At 37.0% G+C, this 24,775-nt stretch overlaps 1 protein-coding gene across 2 annotated transcripts in view; it reads left to right on the forward strand.

The window, feature by feature from the left end:
- PLS1 (plastin 1) overlaps positions 1-24,775 on the forward strand; it is a 137,984-nt gene that overhangs the window by 106,968 nt on the left and 6,241 nt on the right. The window contains exons 11-15 of one of the 2 annotated variants that reach the window (XM_036243673.1): positions 339-417; positions 4,153-4,267; positions 22,862-22,995; positions 23,445-23,568; positions 23,919-23,981. In XM_036243673.1, the coding sequence (XP_036099566.1) occupies positions 339-417; positions 4,153-4,267; positions 22,862-22,995; positions 23,445-23,568; positions 23,919-23,957 (491 nt within the window). In that variant the 3' untranslated portion in view covers positions 23,958-23,981. Of the gene's footprint in view, positions 1-338; positions 418-4,152; positions 4,268-22,861; positions 22,996-23,444; positions 23,569-23,918; positions 23,982-24,775 lie in introns of those variants that run through there. The other variant, XM_036243672.1, reaches the window with a different exon arrangement.

Here is a 24,775-nt window from a genome sequence, read left to right on the forward strand (position 1 = left end):
TAGCCAATCCCTTTGCATGTAATTCGACCTACAGATACGACCCCATAAGTTTACTTGTTACTTTTCTGGACAGAGAAACCCATGGCTCAGTAGTTCACAGGCATCGAGTAAGGAACTCTACATGAAAAAATTTAGAGCAAATAGAGGTTTCCTAGACAGATGGGGAAAAGGGGGACTTTGGCAATGAAAGCTTTTTTTTTTCCTCCTAAAAATTTTATAGTATCATAGGAACCATGGCAAAGTATGTATGGCCAGTTTGTACCTGCCTGAATGGTTTACAATGGAGTTCTTGATTCCGCGTGTCCTGAATCATCAGTGTGAACTTGTGTCTACTCTAGGGGAGAGCAAGGAAGAGAGGACATTTCGAAACTGGATGAATTCCTTGGGGGTCAACCCATACATTAATCATTTGTACAGGTAAACATTTTATTGTGTTTCAGCTTTATGGCTAGGGCCCAACTTTTCTAGTTTCAAATTGTCCTGAGGTTTTCATGAGAACATTTTATAAAAATCACAACAATTTCAGGCAGCATTTAGAGTTTCATAATGCTGGGAATTGACAATGAACGGATTTTAAAAGAAAAGTATAGTAGTATTTTTAAAAAAGATAATATGATAGTAGTTATAATTTTGATGATATAAACAATTTGATAAAGAGAATCCATCTTACTCTTTTATAATTATTGGCCAGGAAAATAAATTATTTCCATTTTAACATATTAGAATAATAGTAATATTTTATAAATAGTTATCATTGTATCAATATTTGTCATTATAAGCTGCATTCTATTATTTTGCCAAAACCCTCAATCATGCTATAATTTGTTGTATATATTTTTCTAACTTGTAGAAATAACTTGCTTTCCCTAATTGTTATGATTTATCTTATTCTTTTTTCTTAAAAATGACAATACATTGTTAACAGTGATAGGATTAAGAAACTATTTTACTGAATCATTTTTTGTGCTCTCTGGTAGTGCTAATAAAAATGTGTCTTTCTAGGTGTGGTTGAAAAGAAAACCTTTCTTCTTTCTTTATTATAGGATCTACCAACCTGACTTAAAAAATGCAAAAGAACTAAACTTCAGCTAATTGTATATTTTTTAGAAAATAGGCCTAATTAACTAAACCTGTTTTTTGTTGTTGTTGTTTTTTTTATCCTCACCCGAGGACATTTTTCCACTTTTTGTTCAGGCAGAGTGGTGGGAGGGAGAGAGAGAAACATCGATGTGAAAGGAACACATCGAGTGGCTGCCACCCGCACGACCAACCAGGGCCGGGGACAAACTGCAACCGAGGTACGCGCCCCTAGCGGGAACCGAACCCGGGTCTCTCAGGACCGCAGGCCGACACTCTAACCGCTGAGCCAAACCGGCCAGGGCTAAACCTGTTAATAATCTGCACAGCCAAGGAAATGCCTTAATGAACATTAACTAAATTACTATTTAAATCTGAAATGGAGATAAAATGCCACAAAAGACCAAGTTCACTGACTAGCTGAGAATTTGTGATGGAGTAATTTCTGCTTCTTGGTGTATATTCAAAATATTCTTTAAAATCTAAAACCAGTAGTGCCTTATTATGGTAACTGGCTTTGATGTGATAGACTCTGAAAGGTATGTAAATTCAGCTAAATGACAGAGAGATGTCAGTTAGACTGGGACACCTACCATAGGAGCAGGGCAGTGAAGGGCTCAAATACTGGAGGGGAGGAGCGGCTAGGTCATATGGACACTGGAAGGAATGTCTGTAATATGGAATTTAGAGAAAAGAATAATAGGTCTAGTATGATCCCAATTTTATTTTAAAATTGAGTGTATACATATTTATGTAAGAATTTTCTAAAAATCTAGAGGGATGAATATCAAACTGTATGCAACTTTGGTAGTAGCATTGGGGGGTATGAGGAGACTTTTATTTTTAATCTTAATAAGTTAAGTATGATATTTTGTTTTGTTTTACAATGATCATGTATTTCTATTTTAATTAAAAAGTGCATTTAAAGCTAGAGGATTAAGATTTGTTGACACTCATGGTAACTTGTTCATGGAGGTCAAGAACACTCGAGTTCTCTATGGTTGACAGTGGAGAAGAGAACTGACCATAATTTGTAGTTAAAGATTTTATTTATATAGATACTGGAATGCTAGCACAAGGCTTCTAAGCATATGTAACTTTTTCTTGGGAAAGAGAATTCAGAAAATTCTCAAAAGTAATGTAACCTTGAAGAGAACCACTGGATATAGAAAAACAATAGCTAGAGGTTTAGTTGCCACCAGAACCATGTATCCATGAATTTGTGTTTGAATCATGTTCCTAAACCCAGTGAGTGATTTTAGGTCCCCCACCTACAGTGCATCAAATGTGAACTAAAGCATTAGAATAATTTAGATTAATTTTAACTGAATGTTCTCTCCTCTAAAGAAGTTATTAAACATATTTTAAGAACTATTAGTCATTGAATTTTCTATGACAAGTTGGTTCTGGAATGCATTTTGAATTCTCTGGAAATCATTTTAACTCTCTGGGTTTCAGTTTCTCTATTTGCAAAACATGAGTAATAATACCATACTACATAGAAATAAGAATGAATTCACACCCTGGCTAGTTTTGCTCAGTGGATAGAGCGTCAGCCTGCGGACTAATGAGTCGTGGGTTCGATTTTGGTCAGGGGCATGGACCTCAGTTACGGTTAGTCCTGGCCCTGGTTGGGGTTGTGCGGGAGACAACCAGTCGATATGGCTTTATCACATTGATGATTCTCTCTCTCTTCCTCCCTCCCTCCTTCCCTCCCTCCCTCTTTATCTCATGATAAATTACAAGTCTCCTCAAGTCCTCACCCTTTAAAAAAAAAAGAATGCACTTAAAGTAAAAAAGAAAAATTCATAAAATAGATGAGATTCCAGAAGCTATACAAATACTTTGATTTTTTAAGTACAAAATTCTCAATGTGCTGATAGATAACCTAGGCAGCTCCTAATTACCTTCATAATAGACTCTCTGCCTTCCTTGCTCAGCGTAGGGCCAAGCCCTTCAATGGCATACGCTCAGAAATGCAAAGTAACTTTAATGTGAATCAGACAAACATAACTCAGTGAACAGCTGTTAAAAGAGAAAAGCCACGTTATACGTCACAGACCTAGCAAGTTTAAGATCAGTTGCTCTTTCTTTGAGTCCTTAGCATACAGACTCCACAGACATGCTTTGAGCACCTCAGGAGAACATGTTTTTCTGAATCCAAAGTAGTACTATTCTTACTTCAATAACTCCTACTTGCTCATAGATTCATTCCTCTTTTTTTTTTTTAATCCCCACCTGAGGACATGCTTTTTCCTTGATTTTAGAGAGAAGAAAGGAGAGAGAGAGAAAGAGAAAAAAATATCCATGTGATATCAAACCCACCACCTTTTATTGTATGGGATGACACTCCAAGCAACTGAGCCACACCGGCCAGGGCATTCCTTCCTCTTAACCCTTAATATTTAACACCAACAACTGCCTATTGAGTAGCTATTGTGATTTTTCTGTAATTATTTTAAAAAAATTTAAAAATCATAATGCATAAGCTGTATATGGGCTACATGCCCACTGTACACATTTTAGAAAATAAGTATGTATAAAACAAAACATGATAATCTATCCCTTACCCTTCCCATATTCCCTTTTGTCCTGCCCAAAGATAATCACTATTAACAGCCTATAGCACATATAGGTATTTAAATACTCTTAATTTTAAAAATAAATTTAATAAATAATAAACTATGCAGTGTTCTGCCACTTTATTTTTCATCCATAATATGTCTTGTAAGGCTTTTCATGTCAGTGCATAGAAATCTACCTTATTATGTCTGTGGTGGCCCAGGAGTCCATGCGCAGGATGGGAGTTTAGTCAGCAGTCCTCCACTGCCTGGTATGTAAGTTGTTTCCAGGTGTATAAATACTTTGGCAGTGAATGTCCTTGTACATATATATGTTTGTAAAAATTTATGAAAAAATTTTGAAAACGTTTCTAGATTAGAAGTTCTGGGTCAAAGGATGTATCACATGACCTTATTGTATTTTTAAAGACATAGGCCCATCTCCAGTGTACTTAATAAAATTAGGTAGTACCAACTTTTCCTCCCGCTTCATCTTCTTTTCTTCCTGTTTTAGTGATCTCGCAGATGCCTTAGTGATCTTTCAGCTCTATGAAATGATTCGCGTGCCAGTCAACTGGAGCCATGTCAACAAACCTCCGTACCCTGCTCTTGGAGGGAACATGAAGAAGGTGAATGAAATAACAAATATATATGTAATTCTGATATAAAACAAAAGATTTCGAGTTTTCCAAAGCTTAGTAAAGTGTGATCTGTTCCTAGAGTTCTGATTCAAACCAAGTGTGTTAAGCTGAATAGCCTTTTTACAAGGGTGCTTTAGCACGGGTTTGGAAAGAGGAAGACAGTGTCACCAGTCAGTGACACTTTATATACGGTTTGTGTCTTTAGCAAGTCGTAGTACTTAATGTTCTTTGAGATACACTATAAATGCATTTCTATTTTCTAATTGCCAGAACTTGCCAAATCTTTACTGGCTATTTGTTAACATTTTCAATTGAGTTAGCCTTTGAGAAAAGGATATTTTGTCAGGAGACTGGAGCAAGGCCTGAGGATTATTAGGACGAGGGATAGAGATGGGAAAGTTTAAAGTATTTCTGGGAATCTTCTGATAGATGAGAAATGGGTGTGAACACAAGTTTGGATTGCAGTCAGAGCCTTGAATGCCATATTAAAAAGTTTGGGTTTTAAACGGTAAGCAGTGGGAAACCACTGAGTATCTTTGAGCAGGGCAGTGACTTTATTGCAGTTGGTGGAAGGATGTCTGGCAGATGAATAGTAAAGAGAAGTGCTCATCTCCAGTATTCTTCCTCAAATGGGGCATCGGTGGTGTCCTTGGTTGAAGTTCATGTTTGCTCTGTTGAATTGCTACTTTAATATTCAGCTTTGATTTTGGTTTTTGCTTTTCCTTTCTATCTTCTGTATCAGGCTCATTTGCCTTTAAGACTTTTAAAAAATGTTGTGGGTTTATTTTGTTCATTAAATTCCACAGATGAGTGAAATCCTGTGGTACCTGTCTTTCTCTAACTGGCTTATTTCACTTAGCATAATGTTATCCAGGTCCCTCTGTGCTGTCTCAAAGGGTAAGAGTTCCTTCTTTTTATTCCATTGTGTAATGTGCCACAGCTTTTTTATCCACTCCTCTACTAATGGACACTTGGGCTGTTTCCAGGTCTTGCTATTGTAAATAGCACTGCTAAGAACACAGGGGTGCATATATTCTTTCTGATTGGTGTTTCAGGATTGTTAGGATATATTTCCAGAATTGGAATCACTGGATCATAAGGTATTTTTGGAGGTAATTCTGAAGTGCTCTGCACAGTGGCTGCACCAGTCTGCATTCCCACCAACAGTGCTCAAGGGTTCCCTTTTCTCCACGTCCTCACCAACACCTGTTGTTTGTTGATTTGCTTTTCAGACTTTTAAGTGTTTATGATTTTATTTCACTTTATCCATTCATTTAAAATGGTATGAATAATCCAAATATCTAAAATTAATGGATTCAAATTGCTATAACTTATCAATATTGCTATTATGAAATTTACCTGCATTCTCATGATTTAAAAACTATCTCTAGTTGACTAAATGGAAATATAACCATATTCCTGGATAGAAAAATAAATATTATAAAGATATTAAATTTTTGCAAACTAATTTTTCAATGGAAAGTAATTCCAATTAGAATTCCAAAAACTCTCCTTTGTTTTTTGTTTTTTGTTTTTTGTTTTTAATCCTTACCCACAGATATTTTTCTATTCATCTTCAGATAGAGTGGGAGGGAGAGATAGGGAGAGAGAAACTTTGACATGAGAAGGACACATCAACTGGTTGCCTCCTGCACAACCCCAACCAGGGCTGGGAATGAACTGCAACCAGGGTACGTGCCCTTGACTAGAATTGAACCCGTGACTCATTGGTCCACAGTCCAATGCTCTAACTTCTGAGCCAAACTAGCCAGGCTCTCCTTTAGTATATATGTGTGCATCTATATGTATGTGTTGGGGGATGGGATTTATAGAGTAATTCTTAAGTTCCAGTAGAAGAAGAAACAGGCCTAAGTCATTAAATATTTGTTAAGGCTATTGAGAGAGGAGCTGTTAGAAAATATTTTTACAATAATTATAAAGCTAAAGTAATTGAAATAGTTTAATATGTATGTAAGAATGGAATGAAACAGAGTAGCTTAGAAACCTGACCTAAGATACAAGAACTTAAATGTATGACCAAGGTACTTGCTAAAATCAGTAGGGAAAGTAAATCATCCAAAAAAAAAAAAGATGCCAAAATAACTGGCTATTTTGTTAGGGGAAAAAGTGATATATCATCACCAAAATAAATTCCGAATGGTTTAAAGGTAAAGACTTAGAGGGTTAACTATAATAAATAACACTTAAAAATGGGTGAATGAGACAGACAACAAGTGCTGGCGAGGATGTGGAGAAAAGGGAGCCCTCCTGCACTGTTGGTGGGAATGCAGACTGGTGCAGCCACTGTGGAAAACAGTATAGAGGGTCCTCAAAAAATTAAAAATGGAACTGCCTTATGACACAGTAATTCCACTTCTGGGTATCCAAAGAAACCCAAAACACTAATTTGAAAGAATATATACACCCCTGTGTTTATTCCAGCATTATTTACAATCTCCAAGATTTGGAAGCAACCCAAGTGCCCATCAATAGACAAGTGGATAAAAAAGTGGTGGTACATATATACAGTGGAATATTAGCCATAAAAGAATGAATCTCACCGTTCGAACAGTGTGGATGGACCTAGAGGGTATTATGCTCAGTGATATAAGTCATTCAGAAAAAGACACATACCACATGTGGAAGCTAAAGATCAGAATAAACAAAGTTGAAACAGACTCATAATCAGAGTCTGGACTGATGATTGCCAGAGGGAAAGGGGGTTGGAGGACTGGGTGAAAGAGGTAAAAGGATTAAGTAGAAGAACTTGGTAGTTATGGAACAGTCATTGGGATGTAAAGTATAGCATAAAGAATATAACCAATAATATTGCCGCAACAATGTATAGTACTAGTTGGGAATGGAAATATCAGGGGGAATGCTTTGGAAAGTATATGACTGTCTAAGAATTTAATTACTTAGACTTGATCTAGGACAGTTGGGTAGCACTTGGCAAATTTTTTTATATAAAGTTGACTGCTATGTGATATTTAAACTGATGTTTTTAAGAGGTATTTGTAAGGCATATGGTCACAAATTGTTATTAAATATTCTATACACCTGAAACTATTGTAAAATAGTACCAACTAGAAACTGTCATTGAACTATAAAAAGTAAATGTCATTAAAGCTGCAAAAAAAGAATTTAGTATGAAAAATATAATTGAAAATTGTGTTTAACAGTTACAACTCAAATTGGGAAGGAATGTGCTATTTTTTGTTCTTTTTTATAATTAAAGTCAACATGTATAGAAAAATTAAGAAGGTGAATGATTATCTACTCTTGGAATGATAAAGAAATTACAAAGAAAAAATGATATAGTAGATTACATGTAAATTTTATACTTATGTATAAAAAAATGAATACCATAAATAAAATGAAAAAGCAAACAATAACAATAAACTTGGAAATATATTTGCAACAAATAGTTAATATCTTTAACATATGAAAAGTTTATACAAATCAACTACTAAAACTTGATTGCTATTACTAAAATTATAATAGCAAAATGGGACAGTGAACAGTATGAGTGAAAAATTTACTGACAAGAAGTAAGATGGATAATACACATGAAAATAATTTTCATCCAAAATAAAGAAATGCAATTTAAAATAAGAAACAATTGGGTTGTACTACATCCAGTGTTAGAAGAAATATTCATTTGTTTAACTTTTCTAAATTCAGTTTGGTAATATATATCAGTACTTTTCAAAAAGCCATTTGATTCAATAATTTCACTTATTATCTAGCCTAATGAAATAATCAGAAAGACAGGAAGTTGCATGCCAAAATAGTAGTTATAGCAATATTTACAGAACAAAAAAATTGAAACAATTAGTTGTTCCATAATGGGTTACTAAATTATGATGTACCCATAAGATGAAGCAAATGTACCATTAAAAAATAGCATTTTTAATATTTTACTAATAGTGACATGGAAATAAACAGGATAAAAATGGCATATATATATATATATATATATATATACATACATGAATCTAATTAGTTTAAAATACACACAGGCACACATTCAAAAAGGACTTCTGTTCTTCATATCCCTAGAATGAATATGTATTTATAGTCTTTGGACTTGAAAAAAACTATTTTTAAAAATAAGACAAACAGGAAATGTATCATAATATTAAAATTAGTTAAATGAGTAGTATAATTTTAAGAGATTTATATTCATATTTTTTAGTATTTCTAGTGGTTGAACTTGCCTAATTTAAAATTTTATTTGATTTGCTTACAATTCTAATCGTGGAAGTTGGATTCAGAAAAGTTTGTTAACTAATTTCATGTAAGTTTTTTAAATAAAGTTTCTAGATGCACAATGTAACAGGAAAACAAAAATAGAACCAGTTATCATACCTGGAATTTTTATGTTAATTGTAAGATGTCACAAATTAATTTACACACGGGATGCTTCCTTTGAACAAAGGTTGCTGTTTATAGAATGAAGCATAAGGCTTGAAATAAGTTTAGGATGTTTAAAAAAATAAGTAGTACTTTCATGATGCAGTATCATAGAAAGTTATTTTGTGGGCTTTGGGCATTCATCGCCAGACATCTTTTTGCTTCATATGTAAAGTTCATAATGCTTCACCACTTACAGTCTTTCTTCATGATTTCTTCAGTGTTTCTTTTCATTTGGAAGCTTGCGTTTTATTATGTGATTTCTCTCATTTTCCAAATGATCTATGCTTTACTTTTTTCGTTTGTTTGTTTGTTAACCCTCACCCGAGGATATTTTTTATATTTTTCCATTGATTTTGAGAGAGAGTGGAAGGGAGGGGAGGAGGGAGAGGGGAAACACCGATGTGAGAGAGACACATTGATTGGTTGCCTCCTGTATGATCCCGACTGGGGCCAGGGATCAAACCTGCAACCCAGGTCATGATCTTGACCGGAATTGAACCCGTGAGGGCTGACCCTCTAACCACTGAGCAAAACTGGCCAGGCTAAACTTTACTTTTGTCCAAAGTATCTGAAGTGCTTGGTGATCATTTCTCCCATTAACGCTGTAGACTGTGCTCTCAGTATCTTTTTCTTTCCTTGTGTTCATTCTTACCTTTTACAGAGTCTTGATCTTTTAGCCTGACAACTGGGGGAATTTCAAGGCCCAGTTCTTGCCCAATGCTCTGAACTTTGTATATTTACATCCTCCGGGAACAGATTTATTTTTAGAGTGTTAAGTACTACCATAAACATGGCTTAACTGTAGGACCCTAATTTCTTATTCTTTCTTGAGTTTTGTCTCTTTTCAGATCTTAAGTGTTTTGCCAAATTTGGAATCAAATGTTGCCCCCCAAAATAGAACACATCTTTTCCTTTTTGCTAGCACCCATTTCCAGTTTTCCTTTCATTGCTGGTGACACCCAGCCTCTTAGACCTCCAGACTAGTAATGCGGAGCACCCTTCACACCATTATTCCCCTGAGAAATGTCGGTTCAACTATAAAACAAATGACTTTTCATTGAAACACATTTTATATTTAAGTGCTTATTACATTTTGCTAGAAAATTCTCCTAATGAAATGGGTGTCAGTGGAAAATACACTGATTTTTCTCTCTTCTATTCACACTGTTACATAATCAGAGCTCTGATGCTATTTTCCATAAATTAGAAATCTGTTCCATTTTTTTTCAAATCTATGCATTTCTATAGTATATACTTATAGTAGGCACACTAAATTTTTAATGTAATATTACTACTAGGAAAAATAAAGAATATTGGAATATTATTTATTTCCTTGTCTTTCAATAAAATGAACACATATAAAAGATTTTATTTAACTTATTAAGGGAACCAAGCAGATATTACAGCAAGTTCAAAAGATCCTCTTGCATTTTTATTTGTAATACACTGACATTTGGAAATTTGACTTCTCTTTTTAAAAGAACAATACCTACTTATTCCCCTCCCACACACACACCCATGCCTTCACTTCACTATTGCCTGTGTCCGTGGGTTATACATACATGCATATAAGTTCTTTGATTAGTCTCCTCCCACCCATCCCCTTCCCTCTGAGTTCATCCGTCTGTCCCATGCTTCCATGTCTCTGGATATATTTTGATCATCAGTTTATTTTGTTCATTTGATTCCACATATAAGTGAGATCATGTGATACTTGTCTTTCTTGGCTGGCTTATTTTGCTTAGCATAATAATCTCCAGGTCCCTCCATGATGTCAAAAAGAGTAAGAGATTCTTCTTTCTTACAGCTGCATATAGTATTCCATTGTGTACATGTACCACAGCTTTTTTATCCATTCGTCTACTGATGTGCACTTGGGCTGTTTCCAGGTCTTAGCTATTGTAAATAGTGCTGCTATGAAGAGAGGGTGCATACATTTTTTCTGATTGGTGTTTCAGGCTTCTTAGGATCTAGTCCTAAAAGTGGGATCACTGCATTAAATGGCAGTTCCATTTTTATTTTTATCTTTATTGTTGAAAATATTACAGATGTATCTCCTTTTGTTTCCCCATTGACACCCTCCCCTCTGCTTTCGCCCCCCACCACTCCCTTCACAGCACTATTGTCTGTGTCCATTGGTTATGCATGTATGCATATAGGTCCTTTGGTTTTATTTCTTCATGCCCCCCCAACCACCTTTCCTTTGAAGTTTGTCAGTCTGATCCCTACTTCCATGTCGCTGGATCTGTTTTGTTCATCATCTTATTTTGTTCCTTATATTCCAGTAAGAAGTGAGATCATGTGATATTGTCTTTCTCTGACTGGTTTATTTCACTTAGCATAATGCTCTCCAGGTCCCTCCATGTCATTTCAAAGGATAAGAGATCTTTCTTTCTTACAGCTGCATAGTACTCCATCGTGTATATGTACCACAGCTTTTTTATCCACTCATCTACTTATGGACACTTGGGCTGTTTCCAGACCTTAGCTATTGTAAATAGTGCTGCTATGAACATAGCAGTGCATAAATTCTTTCTGATTGGTGTTTCAAGCTTCTTAGGATATATTCCTGGACATGGGAACCACTGGGTCAAATGACATTTGCATTTTGAATTTTTTGAGGAATCACCAAATTATTTTTCATAGTGGCTGCACCAGTCTGCATTCCCACCAGCAGTGTACTAGAGTCCCCTTTTTTCCACATCCTTGCCAGCACTTGTTTGATGATTTGTTGATGGCGGCCATTCTGGAAGATATGAGGTGATATACCTCATAGTTGTTTTAATTTGCATCTCTATGATAATTAGTGATGTTGAGCATTTTTCATATGTCTCTTGGCCATTCGTATATCCTTTTTGGAGAGTGTCTATTCAGGTCCTCTGCCCATTTTTTAATCGGATTGTTTATCTTCCTTTTGTTGAGTTGTATGAGAACTTTATATACTTTGGATATTAACCCCTTATCTGATGTATCATTGTTAAAAATGTTGTCTCATACATTTGCATTTTGAAGATGGTTTCTTTTGCTGTGAAGAAAACTTTTTAGTTTGACGTAGTCCGTTTAGTAATTTTTTCCTGTTTCTCTTGCCCTAGGTGACATATTAGTGAAAATTCTGATACATGTGATGTCTGATATTTTGCTGCCTGTATTTTCTTCTAGGATTTTTATGGTTTCACAAGTGACATTTAAGTCTTTTATCCATTTGAGTTTATTCTTGTGTAAGTTGGTGGTCTAGTTTCATTTTTTTTTTTTTTTTTTTTTGCGTGTGCCTGTCCAATTTTGCCAGCACCATTTACTGAAGAGACTGTCTTTGTATGCTCTTGTCTCCTTTGTCAAATATTAGTTGAACATAATGGCTTAGGTCAATTTCCAGGTTTTCTGTTCTTTTCCATTGATCTATATGCCTGTTTTTGTGCCAATACCAGGGTGTATTGATTACAATAGCTTTTTAGTATAATTTGATATCTAGTATTGTGATCCCTCCAACTTTGTTCTTCTTTCTTAAGATTGCTGTGGCTTTTTTGGTTCCATATAAATTTTGGAGTATTTGTTCTAGATCTGTGAAATACATAATTGATATTTTAATAGGGATTGCATTGAATCAGTGGATTTCTTTGGGTAGTATGGATATCTTAATAATTTTAATTCTTCTAACCCATGAACATGGTATGTGCTTCCACTTGTTTATATCTTCCTCTACTTCTTTTTCAAGTTTTCCAAGTACATGTCTTTTACCTCCTTGGTTGGATTTATTTCTAGGTATCTTAAATTTTTTTTGTTGCAATGGTAAATGGGATTGTTTTTCATTTTCTCTGAGAGTTAGTTCATTATTGGTGTATAAAAATGCCATTGGTTTTTGGATGTTAAGTTTGTATCCTGCTGCTTTGCCGAATTCATTCATTAAATTTAGTTTTTTTGTGTTTTTTTTGGTGGAGTCTTTAAGGTTTTCTATGTGCAATATCATGCCATCTGCAAATAATGACAGTTTCAATTCCTCCTCTCTAATTTGGACACCCTTTCTTTTTGTCTGATCACTTTGGCTAAGACTTCCAGTACTATGTTGAAAAAAAGTGGTGAAAGCAGAAATCCCTGTCTTGTTCCTGTTCTTAAGGAAAATGCTTTTAGATTTTTCCCATTCAGTATGATGTTTGTTGTGGGTTTGTCATATATGGCATTTATTATATTGAGGTATGATCCCACTATACACACTTTGCTGAGAGTTTTCATCAAAAATGGTTGCTGGATTTTGTCAAATGCTTTTTCTGCATGTATTAATATGATCATGATTTTTACCTTTCATTTTGTTTGTGTGATGTATCACATTTATTGATTTGCAAATATTTTACCAGCCTTGCATTCCTGTTATAAATACAACTTAGTCATGGTGTATAATTTTTTTATTTTGTTTTTCTTTATTGATTTTTTATTATTTATTTATTTATTTATTTATTTTTAAATCTTTATTGTTGACTGTATTACAGATGTTCCTCATTTTTCCCCCACTGACCCCCTCCTCCCCACCTGCCCCCCACCTTTTCCCACACTATTGTCTGTGTTCATTGGTTATGCATATAAGTTCTTTGGTTTATTTCTTCCCACCCCCAACCCCTTTCTCTTTGAGGTTTGTCAGTCTAGCAATGAATTTGTACTTCTTAATCCCTTCACCTTTTTCACCCATTCCCCCAACCCACCTCCCATCTGGCAATCAACAAAATGTTCTCTGTATCTATGAGAATGTTTCTGTTCTGCCTGTTCATTTTGTTTGTAGATTCCATTGTCGATAGATATGTATTCGTTGCCATTTTGTTTGTTCATATATTTTATCTTTTTCTTCAAAAAGACCCTTCATCATTTCATATAATAATGGTTTGGTGGTGATGAACTCCTTTAGCTTTTCCTTGTCTGGGAAACTCTTGATATAGCCATCGATTCTAAATGACAGCTTTGCAGGATAGAGTAATCTTGGTTGTAGGTTCTTGCTTTTCATCACTCTGAATATTTCTTGCCACTCCCTTCTGGCCTGCAAAGTTTCTTTTGAGAAATCAGCTGACAGCCTTATGGGAACTCCCTTTTAGGTAACGAACTGCTCTTCTCTCGCTGCTTTTAATATTCTCTCTTTGTCTTGAACCTTTTGCATTTTGATGATGATGTGTCTTGGTGTGGGCCTCTTGGGGTTCATCTTGTTGGGGACTCTCTGTGCTTCCTGGACTTGTATGTCTGTTTCCTTCACCAAGTTAGGAAAGTTTTCTGCCATTATTGTTTAAAACAGGTTTTCAATTTGTTGTTCTCTCTCTTCTCCTTCTGGCACCCCCAAGATGCGAATGTTGGCATGCTTGAAGTTGTCCCAGAGGCTCCTTACACTGTCCTCATTTGGGGGGGGGGGATTCTTTTTTCTTTTTGCTGTTCTGATTGGGCGTTTTTTGCTTCCTTATATTCCAAATCGATGGTTTGCTCCTTGGATTTACGTATTCTACTATTGAATCTGTGTAAATTATTCTTTATTTCAGTTAATGCCTCCTTCATTTCTGACTGTACATCCATCATTTCTGACTGGTCCTTTTTTTTTTTTTTTTTTTTTTTTTTAATGCTCTTGAGGCCCTCACTAAGTTCACTGAAGTTCTCACTAAGTTCATTGAGCATCCTCATAAGCAGTATTTTGAACTCAGCATCTGTTGGGTTGCTTATCTCCATTTCCATTTCCCTTTGTTCTTTTCTTGGGGTTTTATTCTGTTCTTTCATTTGGGACCTGTTTCTTTGTCTCCTCATTTTGGCTGCCTCCCTGTGTTTGTTTCTGTGTATTACTTAACAAGAGGTATGGGGCTATCTGAGACCAGATACTGTTTGTTTGAAAGAATTTAGGAAAACCTGAAGCAGGATCCAAGACAGGCCAATCCTATGGTTAAGCAACTGGCAACAGCTTGGGTGGGCTTGAAAGTTGGGTGGGCGGGGCCTCAGGGAGTCAGCAGGGCGGGGCTACTAGTGTGAGCCAGGTTGCTGGAGTCCCAGATATGGCTTCTGTCTGCCGCCCCAGGGAAGGGCTCACCAAAGGAACAAAGGCCTCTGACAGCACGTCTGTCCCGGAGAAAGCCCCCTTTCCAGCCCTCGCTCCAGTGCCAAACAGCTCAGTTCTTCCCTGTATGTCTCTGGTGCCCCTGGAGCTGCCTCCCCTCCAAGCTTAGAGGGAGAGAGTCCGATAAGTCCGTGCGCGGGCCCTTAAGGAGCTGCCTGGGGCTCCAGCCTCCTCAGCCTCCCTGAGCCTCAGTTCCTGTTGGTTTTCCAGCCAGAAGTGATGGGGATTCTCTTCCTGGCACTGGAACCCTGAGCGGGGCACCTGGTGTGGGACGGGGACCCCTCAGTCCTCAGGGAGGACCTTCCCAGCCGAGGTGTCCCCCTGATTTTTATCCGCCACACGTGGGTGTGGGCCCAGCCCGTCCCCTCCGCCCTCCTACCAGTCTCGTGCGGCTGCTGCTTTAATCCCGTAGCTGTAGGACTGCCATTCAGCTCATGTCAGGCGGTTCTGAATGATGGTTGTTCTGTAGTTTAGTTATAACTCTGATGTGGTCCTGAGAGAATGCGGTACCGCATTTACCTACGCCGCCATCTTGACCGGAAGTCTCTATTGATTTTCTTAGAGAGAGAAGAAGGGAGAGCTAGAGAGAGATGGAAACATTGATGAGTGAGGACATTGATTATCTTTTTAATATATTGCGATATTATTTGCAAAAATTTGTTGAGGATTTTGGCATCTATGTCCATCAGGATTATTGGCCTATAGTTTTCTTTCTTTGTAATGTCTTTATCTGGTTGGAATTAGAATAGTGTTGGCCTCATAAAAAGCTTGGAAGTCCTCTTTTATGTTGAAATATTTTGGACTAGTTTGAGAAGGATAGGTGTTAGTTCTTCTTTGAATGTTTGTTAAAATTCCCCTGTGAAGTCATTTGGTACAGGACTTTTGTTTACTGGGCGTTTTTCGATTATTGCTTCAATTTCATTACTTCTTATTGGTGTATTCAGGTTTTCTGATTCTTTTTGATTCAGTTTTGGAAGATTATATGTTTCTAGGAATTTGTCCTTTTTCCCCAAGTTGTTTAATATGTTGGCATATAGTTGTTTGCAATATTTTCTTATCATCCTCTATATTTCTGTGGTGTCAGTTTTTACTTCACTTCTTTCATTTCTGATTTTATTTATTTGGGCCCTTTCTCTGTGTTTTTTGCTGAGTTTGGCTAAAGTGGTTCATCAATCTTGGTTTTTTGTTTTGTTTTGTTTTGTTTTTATCCTCACCCGAGGACATTTTTCCATTTTTTGTTCAGGTAGAGTGGGAGGGAGAGAGAGGAACAGAGAGAGAGAGTGAAACATTGATGTGAAAGGAACACATCTAGTGGTTGCCACCCGCACAACTGACCAGGGCCGGGGACAAACTGCAACCGAGGTACACGCCCTTAGCGGGAACCGAACCCGGGTCTCTCAGGACCTCAGGCCGACGCTCTAACCGCTGAGCCAAACCGGCCAGGGCTCATCAATCTTGTTTATCTTTTCAAAGAACAGGGTCTTGGTTTCATTGCTCTTTTTTTTTTTAGTCTCTATGTCATTTTTTTCCACTTTGATCTTTATTATTTCCTTCTACTTTCTCAGAGTTTTTCCCGTTGCTCTCTTTTTAATTCTTTTCATTTCAGAATTAGATATTTTATTAGAAATTTTTCTTCTTTCTTGAGGTAAGCCTGTAGTGCTATGAACTTCCTTCTCAGGACGGCCTTTGCTATATCCCATAGATTTTGTGTTGTATTGTGGTCATTTTTATTTGTCTCCAGGAAGTTTTTAATTTCTTCTTTGATATCATTGGTAACCTGTTTATTGTTTAATAACATGCTATTTTGATCTTATATGTTTGAATGTTTATGAGTGTTATTATTCTAGTTGATTTCTAGTTTTATGCCATTGTGATTCAAGAATATGCTTGATATGATTTCAATCTTGAACTTTTAAGGACTTATTTTGTGTCTTAACATGTCATCTGTCTCTGAGAATGTTCCATGTGCACTTGACAAGAATGTATATTCTGCAGCTTTGGGGGTCAAATGTTCTGTGCATGTCAATTAAATCCATGTGATCTAGTGTGTCATTTAGGGTCACTGTTTCCTTGTTGATTTGTTAAACTATGTTTTTTATTGATTTTTTTTAGAGAGAGAGAGAGAAACATTGATGTGAGAGAGACACATTGATCAGCTGCCTTCTGCACATCCCTTACTGGGGGATCAAGTCTACAACCTGGGCATGTGCCCTGACTGGGAATTGAACTGAGACCTCTCAGTCCATGGGATGAGGCTCAATCCACTGAGCCACAGTAGCTAGGCTTTGATTTTTTTATCTGGAAGATCTATCCAGCTAAATCTGTGGGGTGTTAAATTTCCCTACTCTGACTGTATTGCTATCAATCTCTCCTTTAAAGTCTTCCAAGAGTTGTTTTTTTTTTTTTTTTCATATATTCAGGTGCTACTAATTGGGTACATATATATTTACCAGGGTTATATCCTCTTGTTGGATCTATCTTTTCAGTATTATGTAGTGACCTTCTTTGTCTCTTGTATGGCCTTTGTTTTGAAGTCTATTTTGTATTAAGATATTAGTATTGCTACCCCTGCTATTTCTTAATTTCCATTTGAATGGAATATTATTTTTCAATTTTATTCCTGTGTGAGTCTTTGGTTCTTAGGTGGGTCTCTTATAGACAGCATATGTAGGGGTCATGTTTTCATATCCATTGAGTTACCCTATGTCTTTTGATTAGAATATTTAATCCATTTACATGTAAGGTTATTATTGATAGGTACTTATTTATTGCCTTTTTTGTTTTATTTAATCCTCACCCAAGGACATTTTTGCATTCATCTTCAGATAGAGTGGGAGGGAGAAAAGGAGGAAGAGAGAGAAAAACATCGATGTAAGAGAGACACATTGAATGGTTGCCACCCACACAATCCCAACCGGGGCCAGAGACAAACTGCAACTGAACTATGTGCCCTTAGCAGGAACCGAACCCAGGTCTCTCTGGTCTGCGAACCGACGTTCTAACCGCTGAGCCAAACTGGTCAGGGCTATTTATTGCCATTTTTAAAAACTTATTTTTATTGTTGAATTTATTACAAATGTCCTTCCTTTTTTCCCCCACTGACCCACTCTTCCCACTCCCTCCCACCCCCTCCTGCCTCCCCATACTATTATCTGTGTGCATTGGTTATGCATATATGCATGTAAGTTTTTTGGTTAAATCTTCCTGCCTCCCACTCCCCTTCCCTTTGAGGTTTGTCAGTTTAACAACCAATTTGTACTTCTTAATCCCGTCACCTAACCCTAACCCCCCTCCCATCTGGCAATCAATAAAATGTTCTCTATATCTGTGTGTCTATTTCTGTTCTGCTTGTGTGTTTTGTCTGTAGATTCAGTTGTTGATAGGTATGTATTTATTGCCATTGTATTGTTCATATTTTTGTTCTTCTTCTTCTTCAAGAAGACACTTTAACATTTCATATAATACTAGTTTGTTGTTTATAAACTTCTTTAGCTTTTTATTGTCTGAAAACTTTATATGTTCATCAATTCTAAGTGATAGCTTTGCAGGATAGAGTAATCCTAGTGTTAGGTTGTTGCTTTTCATCACTTTGAATATTTCTTGCCACTTCCTTCTGGCCTGAAAAGTTTCATTTGAGAAATCAGCTGACAGTCTTATGGGAGCTCCTTTTCTCTTGCAGCTTTTAAGATTCTCTCTTTGTCTTTAACCTTTGGCATTTTGATGATGATATGTCTTGGTGTGGACCTCTTTGAGTTCATCTTGTTTTGGACTCTCTGTGCTTCCTGGACTTGTATGTCTGTTTCTTTCACCAAGTTAGGGAAGTTTTCTGTCATTATTTTTTCTTTTCTTTCTTTTTTTTTTTTTTATCCTCACCCGAGGATACTTTTCCATTTTTTGTACAGATAGAGTGGGAGGGAGAGAGAGGAAGGGAGAGAGAGAGAGAAACATCGACGTGAAGGGACACATCGAGTGGCTGCCACCCGCACAACCAACCAGGGCCGGGGACAAACTGCAACCGAAGTACGTGCCCTTAGTGGGAACCGAACCCGGGTCTCTCCGGACCGCAGGCCGACGCTCTAACCGCTGAGCCAAACTGGCCAGGGCTGTCATTATTTTTTCAAATAAGTTTTCCATTTCTAGCTCTTCCTCTTCTTTGGCACCCCCATGAATATGATATGCTTGAAGTTGTCTCAGAGACTCCTTATACTATGTTCATAGTTTTGTATTCCTTTTTCTTTATGCTGTTCTGATTGGGTGTTGTTGTTTTTTTAACTTCTTATTGTTTTTTTCTATATTGATTTTAGAAAGAAAAGAAGGAAGAGGGAGGGAGAGATAGAAACGTTGATGAGAGAGAACATTGATTGACCACCTTCTGCATGGCCCACTTCTGACATGTGCCCTGACCAGCAACTTTCTGGTGCATGGGTCGATGCTGAAACACTGAACCACACTGGCCAGGATGATTGGGTGTTTTTTGCTTCTTTGTATTCCAAATCAATAGTTTGCTTATTGGCTTCAACCACTCTACTATTGATTCTCTGTAAATTAATTTTTTATTTCAGTTAATATATCCTTAATTTCTGACTGGTCTTTTTTCATGCTCTTGAGGACCTCACTAAGTTCCTTGGAGTTCTCATTAAGTTCCTTGAAATTCTCACTAAGTTCCTTGAGCAACCTTATAACCAGTGTTTTGAACTCTGCATCTGTTAGATTATTTATTTCCATTTTGTTTAGTTCTTTTCCTGGAATTTTGTTCTGTTCTTTCATTTGGGACATGTTTCATTGTCTTCTCATTTTGGCTGCCTCCCTGTGTTTGTTTCTATATATTAGGTAGAGTTGCTATGTCTCCTAGGCTTTTTAGGGTTGCCTATTATAGTAGGTGTCCTGTAGGGTCTAGTGGCACAGCCTCCCTGATTATCCCAGCTGGGCCCTCAAAGTGCACCCCTAGTGTGGACTGTACACCCTTCTGTTGTAATTGAGTCTTAGTTGCTGTTGGCATATCAATGGAAAGGATTTACTCTGGCTGATCAGCTGCAAGGACTGGCTGTGCCTGCTGACCACTGACTTCTGACCACCTTGGAGGATCAGCTGTGCAGGGGCCCAGCACACAGAGCAAGACTTACTTCAGCAGGTTTTTGGTATCCACTTAGTCCACTCCTTGAGTGTCATTTGTGGAGGTGGTTGGGTGGTGGTTCTTTGCTTTTGTCTGAAACTGTCCATTGGGTGTACTTGCTCTGGGGCAAGGTCACCCACTGTCTTTGTTCTACCTGGGGCCACCAGGTATAAGCAACAAAGCGATCTGCAGATGACTGCTTCTTGTGCCGGGTTTGGGGGTGCCCAGACAAAGTCAAGCTGTGAGCCAAGGCTGGCTGCTTCTAGTGCTCAGCCTGGGGCCATTTAGTGAGAGTTATGGAGCTTGCTGAGGCTAGATGCTATTTATTTTAGAGAATTTAGGAAACTCTGAAGCAGGGGCCAAGACATCCCAATCCTTTGGTAAAGCTACTGGAAACAGCTTGGGTGAGCCTGAAAGTTGGATGGGGCAGGACCTCAGCGTATCACCAGGGCAGGGCAAATAGTGTGAGCCAAGTTGCTGGAGTCCTAGATATGGTACCTGTCTCCTGGGTCCACGGGGAAAGAGCTTACCAAAGGAACGATGGCCTCAACCAACATCTCTCTTTGGGAGAAAGCTGCTGCTCCAGCTCTCACCCTGATGCCAAACAACTCAGTTCTTTTCCATGCCTCTGGTGCCTTTCAAGCTGCCTTCCCCCATTCTGGAGCCTGGAGGGAGCTAGTCTGAGTAAATCTGTGCATACCCTTTAAGAGGAACTGCCTGGGACTTCAGCAGCCTCAGCCTCCCCTCAGCATGCAGGCTGCTTTGCAGGTGCGCATCACATGAAGCAAAATTTGCCTAAGGGGAATTTGGAGCCTGCCAATATTTCCCTGTGGACGTACTGCCTGTGAAGCTTATTACATCCAGCTTTGTTGTTGTCTGAAGATGGTCACTGGTTTTATTTATTTGGGCCTCTTCAGCTGGTCTCTGGTGCAGGCTAATGTCAGACATTGTTTGTGACTGACCCTCTTAGAGCCACACAGCTTGTGGCTCTCTTTTCTGGGACTAGGTGGCTGTGGAATGGATCAAGTTGCACACCAAGGTGTGCTTTTACTAGCCCTGAGCCCAGGAGCAGGCCAGGCAAAGACACAAAGCACCCAGAGATCCACCTCTGCCTGTAGTCTGACTGTTAGTCTCAGTCACTTAATGAGTTTCAGGTTGTAGTCTTCAGCAGGGTGTAAACTCCATAGGTTGGAGCTTTAGGGTTTCCAGTGGGCAGGGCTATTGCTTACCCCACGATAAAGCTGCATTGATGGTAAAACTCTGCCTAGAAAGATGACTTCTTCAGCATCAGGGAATGACTCAGCACAGGGATCCAGGCAGCTATCCTCTCAGCTCTCTCCCCAGAGCCACCATTATCAGACTGTCCTCATGCATCTCTAGTCTACTCTGCCTTCCCCCTGCCAGAGTCCAAGGTGAGTGGCTACAAACGAAATTTAATGTGTTGGCTGTTTAAGAAGGTGCCTGAGTTTCTAGCCATCTCTCCCTGTGGAATAGAACCTCCGGTGCTTTTCACAGCCAGATGTTATTTGGGTACCTTTCCTGGTTCTGTTACCCTGGGATGGGGAGCCCATTTTGGGGTTTAGATCCCAGACTTCGCAGAATAATCTGAGATATTCTTCCAGCACTTCATCTGCTGCTTGTGAGAGCCCAGCCAGTCCTCTCATGCCTCTGCACTTCCTACCAGTCTTGAAGTGGTCTCCTCTTTACATCCTTGGCTATAAGGGTTCTCCTCAGCTAGTCGTTAATAGGTTAATCAGGGTAATTTTTCTGTATCTTGGTTGTAATTCAAGTTTGGTCCTGGAAAGTCAGTGTAACTTCCACTTAATTTGCCTCCATCTTGGAATCTCCCAATACCCATTTATTTGTGGAAATTCTGTTATTGTGTGGTCCCTTTCTCACCTTTTCTGGAATTGTTTTCTTATTCTTAGAAAAAATTGTGTGTTTATCTTAGGTTTAATTGTTTTGCAGTAAGGCTTCAACTAATGCGAAAAAAATCAGGAGAAACCAGTTATACTATTTTTTGTAACTATACTTTATTCTAAAAAGTATTTAGTAAGTACTTTTTACCATTGGTGATACATTACAAGATTACAAGAGCTTACAGTTTGGGTGAAGAATAAAAAGGCTCAAATGCATAAGAATGTATATATGTAAAAGAATTACATATATATGTGCACACACACACACACACACATATATATACACACACATATGTAAGTAAATAATTTACTTGGTGTTCATTCATCACACTCTTACTGTAGGCAGGGCACTGTTCAGGCTCCTGGGCTGGGTTGGGGAAGAGTATGATAAAGATTTGTACATGTATAGTTTTTGCCCTTTAAAAGGAGCTTATGCTATGGTTGGCATAGAAAGTACATAAAATGCTAAGTATAAGTAAGTGATGGTGCATAAGCATTAGAAAATAAACAGTATTCAGGGTTCAAACAAGGGATTGGTTATTATCAGCTGGTTCATTTAAAGTTAAGCCTTTGTTGAAGAAAGTGAGCTAAAGTGGAATTTTGGGGATGGGTAAGATCTAGATAAAAGGTATTGGAGATGAAGTTAGACTGTTAATGCAACAATTTCTTCTCTTTTCCTTAATTTTAAGTTTAGACAAAACTATGTATATTATCTCTATAAATGGAATGCAGGAAACCCAGGTTTTTAGTTACATATTTGCAATTAATAAGCTGTGTAATCTTGGACAATTAAGACTTTTAAGGTAAAAGATAATCTTAAAACTTCCTACCCAGTTGTTTATCTAGGTTAACCCCTTCGTGTCTTTGATGTCTTCAACTATAAAATTGGAATCATTATTTTCTTAATTTCACTGCATTATTATGAAATGAAATTTTGTAATATAAATTTAAGGTGTCATCATAAGTATCTTTCAGATGACTGAACTAGGTTGGCTGAACTAGATTTAAGAGATATATTCTTTAAAATTTGCTTTAATACTGAAACTTTTACTTATTTATAGATTGAAAACTGTAACTATGCAGTGGACCTTGGGAAGAATAAAGCCAAGTTCTCCTTGGTTGGCATTGCTGGACAGGACCTAAATGAAGGGAACGCAACACTGACGCTGGCATTGGTATGGCAGCTCATGAGAAGGTAAAGGCTGATGCATTTGTAGCAACACTGTGTTTCCTTCAACAAGTCATTTCAACTGAAATTTTAGTTCATTTCAAAGAAGAACAAACACAGAAGAAATATACTACAAAAATATTAATTTTTAAACTAATTACCGTTGGTAGTATATTCTTTGTACATAATTATTTTTTAAAAAGATGGATACATCTCTAGAAACAATCACTGTCCTTAATGTCTCTTAAAAACTGCTTTGTACAGAGTTTTTAAAATTTTTTATATACCATATACTGTAGTAGTTTTTGTTTCTGATTACTGAGATTTGTAACTTTGGATCGTAACTTAAATTAGAAATATTTATTAGAAGTGAAATATTTCCTAAATATGTATCTAAGTATCTAAATATTGATGTAAATGATGTGGGAGCAAATTTTACCCCTTTCAATCTTAAATATACATCTTTTCTGTTATAGGTACACATTGAATGTGTTATCAGATCTTGGAGAAGGTGAAAAAGTAAATGATGAAATTATAATTAAATGGGTCAATCAGACTCTTAAAAGTGCAAACAAAAGTACTTCTATTTCCAGTTTCAAGGTAATCAAAAGCTATTTAAACATTTTTTTTGGTAAGAAATTAAGTTTAGGAAGAAATTTTTATTGGAACTTACATTGGTTAGGCTCACAATTACATTAATGTTATATCTCAGGAGCACAATTTCTGAGCTTAGGCATACTAATTATTTGGCATGTGTAAACCAAAAATATAGTTTGAATTCATAGATATTTTATTGGTTGTCCTGTTGAATATAAATGCAGGTTAATGTTATCAGACTCTGATAATCTAATCTTAAGAAAGAAATAGTAAAAAATCCAATTGTCAGATGAAAAAGAAAGCTAAGAAGCATTGTTTATATAGGACCTATGATGTTTTGTGCTCCCTAGCAGCAGTCTCAGAATTGTACTGACATCATTTCCAAGGCATAACAGAGACAGCCAAACCGATTCAAGTGGGAATTCAGAAAACTGGTAGGAAAAAAAATCTTGTCATGTGGCTTCATACTGGCACTTAACACTCACTTCCAAGCATTTGTGGATGATTCATAAAGCACTGAAATGTAATTTGCACATACATACCCACTAATTTTCATGCATTTCCATTGTTTTGCTTTTGCATGCAAGCTGATGTTAGCTACAACCAAGCATGTCTGCTTGTACACATTCATTCAGTGAGCCTTGTGTTTGTGATTTTATTATAAGTGGAAAATCAGCAATTTGTATTTTTTTAGTGAAACAAAAGTACAAACAGATAAATCCCTAAGTTCTAAGAGTTATCTACTCATCTTTATTCTCTTCTTTGCCTTTCTCTATGTTTTACAACATTGTAGAGCAGAAGAAATGTCAGAAATTGATAAATTCAGTCTTCTTATCTTTACCCAAAACTGAGCCCCAAAGTGGTTTTAACAGAACAGCTGGATGTTGGCAGAGATGTTGCCTGAGTCCTAGTTCAAGTGTGTTTTTTCTTTTCCATCTTGGAAGGAACTAATGACGTTGAGTTTTTAATGTTGCTTATTTTTAAAAAAAAGAATTTCAGTCCATGATTTGTCTTTATATATTTTAGACATAAAACACAACTTAAAAATATATAACAGGAAAAGGGACATACAAAATTCTCTGACAGTTATTTAGTAAAATTATTATATTGTAATTTTTTGTATTTGTACTTTAATTTATGAAAAATAATAAGCATGTGTATAATTACATCAAATACAGTGAAAAAATACTTAGGAACAAAAAATAAGTAT

Source organism: Molossus molossus, unplaced genomic scaffold (genome assembly GCF_014108415.1).
Source record: "Molossus molossus isolate mMolMol1 unplaced genomic scaffold, mMolMol1.p scaffold_m16_p_5, whole genome shotgun sequence".
In the NCBI taxonomy this organism is placed as follows: Eukaryota; Metazoa; Chordata; class Mammalia; order Chiroptera; family Molossidae; genus Molossus; species Molossus molossus.